Source organism: Oryzias latipes, chromosome 9 (assembly GCF_053564925.1).
Source record: "Oryzias latipes strain Hd-rR chromosome 9, Olatipes_Hd-rR_3.1".
NCBI classification, from domain to species: domain Eukaryota; kingdom Metazoa; phylum Chordata; class Actinopteri; order Beloniformes; family Adrianichthyidae; genus Oryzias; species Oryzias latipes.
This window is the reverse complement of record NC_136245.1, coordinates 3,719,999-3,729,732: the sequence shown is the minus strand read 5'-3', so window position 1 is coordinate 3,729,732 and position 9,734 is coordinate 3,719,999. Positions and strand designations below refer to the sequence as shown.

General features: G+C 45.5%; 1 protein-coding gene across 1 annotated transcript; it reads left to right on the top strand.

Moving 5' to 3' along the window:
* The first annotated feature begins 2,910 nt into the window (after nucleotides 1–2,910).
* Nucleotides 2,911–7,135, top strand: LOC144994367 (uncharacterized). The gene is made up of 5 exons (XM_078952109.1): nucleotides 2,911–3,022; nucleotides 3,728–3,764; nucleotides 4,223–4,301; nucleotides 5,522–5,694; nucleotides 6,964–7,135. The coding sequence occupies exons 1-5, from the start codon at nucleotides 2,911–2,913 to the stop codon at nucleotides 7,091–7,093; spliced, it is 531 nt and encodes a 176-aa protein (XP_078808235.1). The 3' UTR covers nucleotides 7,094–7,135.
* Nucleotides 7,136–9,734: the final 2,599 nt, after the last annotated feature.

Below are 9,734 nucleotides of genomic sequence, written 5' to 3'. Positions count from 1 at the left end.
TCAATCGGACTTGAGTAAATTAAAAAATAAAGTTTAGTGGATTAGACCCAAAACAACACTAAGCAGTAAAATAAACCACTTTCACTTTACAACGCTGAAGTTGGCTTCCGATTCACAGCTTCCGATTCGCGAAGGCACTAAAGAAACATTCCGCTGCATTTTTCGCATTAAGATCACCCAAAACCGGGTCCTGTTCAAAAACCGCTGGACCTGGACTGCTCAAACCTGGATTAAATTATACATTAGATACTAAATAACACATTAAATATAGTTTCTGATTTGTGAAACCTTCCTCTGATTTGTGAAAATGTCAAATATGTTGATTTTTATCGCATTTTACGCACTGAGTCCACCTTAGACCAGGTCCTGTTTCAAAACCGCAGGACCTGGACTGCTCAAACCTGGATTAAATTATACATTAGATACTAAAGAACACATTAAATATACACTGTAAAAAAAGTCCATAAAATTTACAGTACAATTCAGTAAAATACCAACATAATTTTACAGTAATTAAGAAAAAAACAAAATGGTGTATTTTTTACGTGCATATGTAGCATTTAAAATAAGTAAATATCCTTGTTATTTTAACAATAAAAACATGTTAAATATGTAGATATTTCCTTGTAAAATATACGGGTCACAATAAAATAAACACAGTTGATTTGTCATTTAAAAAACAATATAATCTCATGCCACCAACAGCATAAATATGCGAAAAATACATTTGTCCTTTGTTAAGAAAAGACATTACTGTGTATAAATGTTTTTCATTGCTGATGTATTTTTGTTTTCGTGAGACCACACTTTTATAATTATATTAGTAATTATTTGTTAATACATTTTTTTTATCATTGTCGTTATATACTAAACATTTACCTATACCTCTGCACTTGGGCAAATGGAACCGGCGGAACAGGTCAGATAAAGGGCAAAAAGATACTTATTGGTGAGAAAGGGCTGCCCTTTATCACCGGTTCTGTGCATAGTCTTTACGGACAGAATTTCCAGGCGTAGCCAGGGCTAGAAGGCGATCTAGTTCAGGGAGCACAGGATTTCTTCTCTACTCTTTGCAGATGATGTTGTCCTGTTGGGTTCATCAAGACAGGACCTTCAAGATGCATTGGAGTGGTTTGCAGCAGAGTGTGAAGCAGCTGGGATGAGGTTCTCAGACATAGCGGTGCTAAGCCTGAGACTACTTTTCAGCTAAATCTGGGGCCATGGTTCTTGATGGGCGAAAGTTTGCCCTCTCTAGATGGGTGGAGTCCTCCTGCCCCAGGTGGAGTAGTTTAAAAATCTTGAGGTCTTGTTCACGAGTAAGGGAGGATCGGAGCGTGAGATCGATAGGCAGATTGGAGTGGCATCCACCGTTAAGCAGTCAGCATACTGATCCGTTGGGGTGAAGACTAAGCTAAGCCAGAAAGCAAAGCTCTTAATTTAACAGTCAATCTTCATTCCTACACTCATCTACATGATCCATGAGCTCTGGGACACAACCGAAAGAACAAGGTCCTGAATACAAGCAGCTTAAATGAGCTTCCTCCGCAGGGTGGCTGGGCACTTCCTTAGAGATGGGGGGAGAAGGTTCGTCACCCAGAGATCTCGGAGTAGAGTCACTGCTCCTCCACATCAAGAGGAGCCAGTTGAGGTGGCTCAGGCATCTGGTCTGGATACCTTCTAGACACCTTCCTATGGAGGTTTTCCAGGCATGGGCAGAGGCCCCAGGGAAGACCCAGAATGCACTCGAGAGACTGTCTCTCAATTGGAATGAGATGCCGTGTGATCCCCCTCTACGAGCTGGAGGAAGTGGCTGGGGAGAGGGAAGTCTGAGCATCTTTGCTTAGACTGTTGCCTCAGCAACCCGGTCCCCGGATGAGCAGAAGAAGATTGATGGATGGATGGGTGGGTGGATCAGAATTGGCCAAAAAAGTGCAAACTTCGAGTTAATTTTTAGTCATAAATAAGTGGATGTTAACTAGTTGTCATTAAACACGTTTACCTAAAATAAACACGGCCTGTCTGAATAACATGATTTGGCATTTTTACATAAATTCATCTTCTTTACCGTTTATTCCCTTTCGGGGTCATGGGGTTGTCGGAGCCTAACCCGGCCACTTGGGCGAAGGCAAGGGATGCCCTGGACTGGTCGCCAGTCTGTCGCAGGGTAGAATATCTTCAATCACACATCCATTTGCTCTCACACTTAGGGACAATTTAGATTTGCCATGAACTATGAAGCATGTTTTTGGACATGCGGGAGGCAGCCGGAGATCCTGGAGAGAACCCACGCATGCACGGGAGAACATGCAAACTCCACACAGAAAGGTCCCCCACTGATGTTGTGATTTTCAAGTACCCCAGCCGGGACTTGATACGGGGGCCTTCTTGCTGTGAGGCAAGAGCGCTAACCACTGCGCCACCGTGCAGCCACATTTTATTAATTTATTTATTTTTTTAATATAAAAATTGGAAATAAATAAAAAGAACAAAAGCAAAAAAAATCCTATATTGAACAGAACTGTTTCTTTAATGTAACTGTCGTTTTTGCTTATTTCAGTCCAAAAAGTTTTTTTTTACAAATGGCAATTATTAATAGTTACTTTATCTCTGCTCTAAATAACATTTGGCATTTTTCATTAAATATAGAAATAAATGAAGAGAGTAAAAACAAACAAACAAACAAAAACAATTGTAATTTTCAAAAACAGTTTTTTAATTTATTTATTATATTTTAGTGAAATATTAATTTGTCACTTTTGCTTATTTTAATGCAATATTTTATTTTATTTTTTTACATATGGGATCCATTAGTCGTTACCTTAACACAGGAATTACAATGCAACATTCCCTCCAGAAAACTGGGTTAGTCTTTAATTTCAAATTTTAGGCGCCTCACCTCCCCCTATCACTATGCAGATTAGTCTGCTTCTGCATGCTGATTGGAACAAGAGCGCACAGTCCGCCCTCCTGCTGGAACTTTCCATACGTGACCGACAGCCACGACAGAAGAGACCTGCGTGCGGTAAGCTTTTCTATTCCTTCCAAACTCTATAAAACGCTAATATTTTGATATTTTGCCGAGATTAATCTCATGTGTTTGTATTTTTAATGCTGTGGACTGACACTACTTTTGCTAATACATACAATGCTAACAGGTTTGTCATCGTTTACTTGTATTTCTGCTGCAGACCGTCGATGTTAGCTTAACATGCAGTCGTGCTGTAATGTGGCGCTAATGTTTGTTTCATCCTCACAGACAGAAGCTTCTAGAAAACTCCACAGATATGTGGGATTTATGACACGTTCTTCTTTAGCTGGGAAAAAATGTAATGATATTGTGTAATAGTATTTTATGAATTGTTGTTTTTTTTGTAATAGAGGTGAAGTTCAATCATATGCATGTTATTAGTGCTGAGAAAAGTTATATATTGGGCTCTGAGAGTTGTCAAATCACTGAGATTTTATAGAAAAGTCTAAAATCTACATATTTTTATTTGACTGACTAAATTAAGATGTTTTTATTTCTTTTATTTTTTTCTGTTTTAGAGCTTTTAGTTTTCAGGGTTGTTAGCCAGGACACACCAAGAATTTATAGAAAATTCAGGAAGCTGGAACAGGGGAATGTTCTGACAATAAACATGTCAATGTCTCTTGAACAATTTTGTCTTTGTACATTTCTGCATAGTTTTTAATTACTATTTTTCTCTCTCTTGTTTCGGTTTTTCAGGTGCAGTTATTGGGCCTTTCCTGAAGGACTATAGTTGGTAAATATGATTACATGTCAGTTTTGCAATTGAACATAAGAAACATTAAAGGGATTTACATTGTATTGTAATGTTCACAGAAATGAACTTAATACAGTGTTTTTTTTAACGCTATGACCCAAACTGCAAGCGAACATTTACTACTTGTGCTGCTTTTAAGGCCCATTTTTATCAGGTTTACAGTTTTTCCACACTAAAGATAATGCTTCTTGTGTTGGCATAGATTTAAAATGGGTTTTTGACCTGTGTGTCAACTTCATACTGTCAAAGAGCTTGTAGTTCTAAAGACCTGGTAAGGGAGGGTTGCTTTGTATCATCCAGTGAGTGGTTTTAAAAACACATTTAATGTGATGTATTTACTACTTATATGTCCAGGAAAAATAGAATATTCACATAGGAAAATATGTATGTAGTGTTCAATAAAACAGTAACTAAGCCTTCTGATGTCACTTATGCAGTGATCTGCTGCTGCCCGACTTGGACGAAAAGGAAGATGCAATGTTTTGCCATGTGGATGACGTGTGCCTTCCAGAAGAAGTAAATACAGATGATGTGAATTTGACTCCTAATCGTTGTAGTATGCGGTAAGTAATCCATTTAAATTTTGTATACTGGCAGGTGCAAATAATTGATAATGGTAAAACAGATCAGTCGTGACTTCTTATTGCACGTGTGTATATTTTTCACTAGTTGTATCTGCAATCTGTTTGACCAACCTGTGAATAGAGATAAACCAATATGCAGTTTTTAAAGGGAAACTCACAAAATGTATTAAGAAATACATAGGTCAGATTTTTCTTTAGAAGTAATTCCTTCCATTAAGGTCTCATTAAAATAACTTTTCTGTTTGCTTTTAATAAAATAACTTAAGGCTTTGTTGTTTATTTAGACGTGTTCTGCAGAGGAGCTGGAACTCATTGGAAATTTCCTTCTGAGTTGAGGCCGAAACTGTTTGCACAAAATTTAGCCTTTCACTAATTTCTCCTCAACCCTTTGTTTAAACTATAAGCCAAAACTAGCATTAGTTTAGCAAAAACTGGTGAACAACATTGGAGCAATGCAGCCGTACAGTTTTGATCCAAATGACAGCTGAGAGGAGAAAAATGAAGACCAACATGGATCGTTTTGTCTGCAAGTGGAGGATTCAGAATTTGAATAGAAGACTTTTATCCACCCATCGCTTTTTCAAACACCGGGTTTTTATCTGCTCCTCATCCAACACAATTTGAATAAATAAATACTCAGAAGCCCAATTTTAATCTTATACTATTTTATATATATTCTTCATCATGAGAAAAAGGCTACAAGAACCTTTTAAAAACACCAAAAAAGGGGGGCTTGAAAGACCCACTCCATTGGAAAATCATGTTCTTGCTGCTTTGTGGTGCAGTTTAAAAAAAGCTTGTGTTTATGACACAGCAACTGCGATGGGCGAGCTGAAGTCTCCCTGCTCTGATAAAATTGCATCTGGCTCAAAACTGTACAAATGGATAGCTCCAATATTGTTTCCACTTTTTTTTTTGCTATGCTAATTGTTAGCTTGGGGTTGTGAGGAGCTGTAAGCTAGCGAGAGAGAGTCTAAACAAAGGAATGTTGGGACACACTATATCAGTGTATCCCAACCCAAAAGTATTTACTAACCCACCCAGAATCAGGTGTCCGGATCACTTGGTCTGCCCACAGGTGCATTAAATCAAGCCTTAGGTTTTTAAAATTACATAAACCTAACCTTTTTTTCTACTCTTCCTCACTTTTAGGGCATTCATTCCTTTCTACTAGAAAGTTCATGCGAAGTCTGGATCGAAACCTTGTGCAGGCCAACATTGCTTCCCAAATTTCTCTGCTATGCAAGATGTTCGCAAACTACTAGAGCTTCAACATCCACTACCCATCCACCGGAGCTGGCATCAACTTTGGAGTTTTTACAGAGGTTTGTCTTTTTAACTTCAAGTTATAATCTTACAGATTTTGATCGCTCTAGAACAGGGGTGCTCACCATTTGTCAGGATGCGAGCTACGTTTGACACTACAAGCTCCAAAAGATCCATATATATAATTTGAAATGATCATTTCTGTGCTTAAAGACACATACTAATTGTGAAAATCAGATTTAAAATTCAATGGATACATTTAGATTAACATGTAAGATAACAACATGATAAAAAGTTTCCAGCATTTTCCCTTCAACAACTTGTTGAATCGTATCGTGTCAGCGGCTCCGCTCGGCTTCTGTGTGCGTTCTGTTCTAGTTATTTTTTTTCGTTTTTTGAGTGACTGACCTCAGGCCTGTCGAGACAAAATAACAGCTACATCTACGGTTAGGAGTCTGACACTGAACCTTCACACCTTTCTGAAGACGAGGAAGAAAAACTCCACATCTCGCGCTCACTTTTTTACTTTTAAACTTTGAGACAAGCATATGCTATTGGTAAGATCAACCAGGCGTCCCCCAGGGGCCAGCCCGTATGGGAAGGCAGTGGGGGGTCATTGTCACTTACTCAGGCTCTGTAATGGATGGGGGGGCTGGTGGTGAGAATTGGTGGCGACAGAGTGCTTGCCGTGCAGCCCAGCCAGGGCCCCGGACCTTGGGTAGGGCTTGAGAAGCACATGCTTCTGGACGACGCTGCTGCCTGAGCGGGCTCGGATCCCTTGGGCGGGAACTGCGGACTTCCCAGCAAGTCACCATGACAGGACGGCTTGATCAAACGGGGCATCTCTGTCTCGCTTCTATTTAAGGATAAATAAACACTCCTGTGGTTCGTACTGAGCCTCTTCTAGGACCTGTCACACAGCCGGGCCAATAGAGGCTCTCTCCCATGTCAGCCACAATTTGCCAGTCAATCACACATCTGGCACTCAGTGTAGTTGAACACGCATGTGCAGTGACATGTATCAGAGGATGTTTGACTGGCCATCGTTCATGCCAATCAAGTGACATCATGGTGAGGAGGATTATTCCCTGATGACAATGTTTTAAAATGTAATATTTGTATTTTTTTGAGTATTTAGTTTTGATGTCCTACGGTTTATTGGGTAACACGATTGACGTAATGAGCACCCCTCCTCTAGAATACGGGAACTGTTCACCCGCAAACTTGAGTAATATTTATTTAAAGTGAGCCCTTTCATTGAGTGTGTATTAGTAATGACTTGCACATTCCTTTCTAACTTTGACCCTCTTTTTTCTCTCTTTCTGAAGATGCTTTTTCTCCATCAACCCAGAGAGAAGGACCAGAGTGGACAAGAAGGGCAAATCTCGTCTCATCTTGAACCCAAGAGTCCTAACCTTGATTCAGGAACGGTCAGATTTTGAGTGGAGAGGCGTGTAAACACTGTAAGCAACATTGCAAGCATAGTTTTTTTTTTTTTTTTTTTTTTTTTAACTTGTCCTGTCCAACAGCTAGGCAAACAGATGAGAGCTGAGGGCCTCTTGTGTTGGACATATTTGACTTTAACAAGAGGGGTTATTCATCTTCAGACAAACCAAAGGTATGTCTGAATAAACCCCTTTTGTAATTGAGGCCAAACTTTATTAATTTCAATCATGTTTGAAAATCTTTGGTGTTGGACCGGACGGAAAAGGAAAGAGGGGAAGAAGAGAAAGGGATGTTAGAGAGAGGGGGGGGGTAGGAGGGTGATAATCGGAGGGGAAAGGGGGTAAGACCATGAAGCAGCATAGAGCAGACAGACTTACTGGTTGTTTATCGTTACGGTACGGTTCAAATGTAGTACAAAAAGGGCGGGGCCTGTTCACACACACTCAAATATTATCAACACACCTGCTAGCCGCAAAAATGTCCACATGTCAACATGCACACAAAACAGATAGTGTTCACGAACGCATACCTATGCCTTTAAACCAACTAGTGTGAAATCTTTCATTCATTCAATCATGCAAACTATTAGTGCAAAGGTGAGCCAACACCTGTGCTCAGGTGAGTGTTTATGTTCTTCTAAAATGGATGGTGGAATGTGAAAAGAAGGAGGAGGAGCGCCCAGCCACCCCCACACCCACACCCCCGCCGCAGCAGCAGCGGCAGCCGGAATTCCCCCAACGCCACACGGGAACAGGCAGGGAACAACCGCCCCCCGGGCGACCAAGACCGCCACCCAGGCCAGGGCCAGCAGGACCGCCGCGAGGCCCCCAGAGCCAGAGAGCAGGGAGGCGCAGAGGGAAAGAGAGCGCCGCCCCAGCCCAGCCAGGAAAGCAGCCCCCCGCCGCGCCGGAAGAGCCCAACGCAGGGCCCCACCGGAGAGGGACGCCCACAGCCCCAGACGAGCACCCCACCACCACCCAGGAGTTCCGGGCATCCCCCCGCCCCGACCCCAGGTACGAGCCAGGACCCCCCAAGGGAGACCCACTCCGCACTCCAGGCAGCCACCCACCCGGCCCACGGTTGGTCCAGGTAGGAGCAAGGCAGGGGCTCGCCGCCCCCGCCCAGGAGGGGGGAACCCCGGGGAAAAAAGGGCGGCCCACAAGGGGTGTTATAAATATGGCCCGACCAGGCTCGGCCATGTTGGAAGTTTGGCGGGGCCCAGCGCCCAGGGGCAAGGACCAGGACCCACCCCCCAGGGACACGAACACCCCCGGCTCTGGTGTAATATGAACCCCCCCACCGCGCGGAGAGAGCACCGCCGGGCCCAGGGAGCCGGCACCCAAGGGACACGGCCGCCATCGCCAAGGGGCCCACACCCCCCACCAGGGAAGGGGTAGGGGACAGATGGACCCAGGTCCCACCTTCCTTGTAAAATGTGTGTGCGTGTATGGGTGCTTGAGAGGGTGTTTGTGTGCATGTGTGTGTGTTTATGTTTGAATGTATATATTGAAGGGGGAGGCGTGTGTGTACTAAGGGGGGTGCAGTTAAAATTGGCGAGTAGGGCACTAAGGGGACATCTCCTGATTACTCACAGTGATGTCCCCTCACCCTCCACACCAAGGGGCCCTAAATGTCTAAGGTGCGGTTAAAATTGGCGGGTAGGGTGCCAGGAGGACATCTGCTGCTTGCTTGCAGTGATGTCCAAGCACCCCCCCTACCAAGGACCCTACATGTCTAAGGTGCAAATAAAACCGAAAGAGGGGGGGCCCACTCCATACGGCAACCATAGGAGGGGGGCCACTCCCAAGTAGCCCCCCCCCAAGGCGCATCGCAGGCTAGACCCCCCACCCCCTCACCCTAATATGAGGTTATATAAGGAAGGGGGTAAGTTGGGGACAGCTGGTAAACTGTCCCCCGGTGGTCAAACAGCCGTCCCCCAGCCCACCCCCAGCAAAGGGGCCAGGGCCACCCAGCCCAGGGGCCCACCCCCGGAGGCGCCGACACCCCAGGCCCGGCACCACCCGCCCCACACAGAGAGAAAGGAGCCAGAAAGCGTCGCCCCCCCCCGGAGCAAGCCCAGGCCCCCACCCCCAGACGCCGGCCCTAGAAGAGCTCTGGTCAGGCCTCGACGGGATCGAGGAGGCCAACCGGCCGAGGCAACCACTGATTGCCTCAGCGGAGACCCCGACCCGCTAGCCCCCCCGACCCGTACTAATAATGGGCCCCCCCTCCCCCCCAGAACGCCCCCCCACAGGACAGGGCCGACAAGCCCCCCACCCCACCCCACCCCAGACCCCGCAGCCGAAGCGGGTGACACCCAGAGCGACCGGGGGCCCCGAGAGGGTTGTCCCGTCCCGCCCCAGAGCCAGGGAAGGGCCGATCCCAGCCCCAGGTGCAGATGGGCAGCCCATCCGGCGCCGCTGGGCCCCCCCCACCCGAGCAGGGCCCCCCGCCAACCCCCCCCAGCACAGGCAAAGGGACCACCCCCCCAAGCCAAGCCAGACCACCACCCCACCCCCCCACCACGCACCCCCACACCCAAGCCCAGAGGACCACGCAGCGCCCCAGCCCGCCCCACCCAGGCACCGGACCCGACCCCCCGACCAACGGAGCCCCCCACCGCCCCCGCCAGGCACCGGAAGCCCCGACCCCC

What these genes read in the sequence shown, in the direction of transcription:
- LOC144994367 (XM_078952109.1), top strand. Translation starts at nt 2,911, where the DNA reads ATGCAGATTAGTCTGCTTCTGCATGCTGATTGGAACAAGAGCGCACAG. An exon ending in ACAGAAGAGACCTGCGTGCG is followed by an intron (nt 3,023 to 3,727) that starts GTAAGCTTTTCT and finishes TCGGTTTTTCAG; the next exon opens with GTGCAGTTATTGGGCCTTTC. An exon ending in TTCCTGAAGGACTATAGTTG is followed by an intron (nt 3,765 to 4,222) that starts GTAAATATGATT and finishes TCACTTATGCAG; the next exon opens with TGATCTGCTGCTGCCCGACT.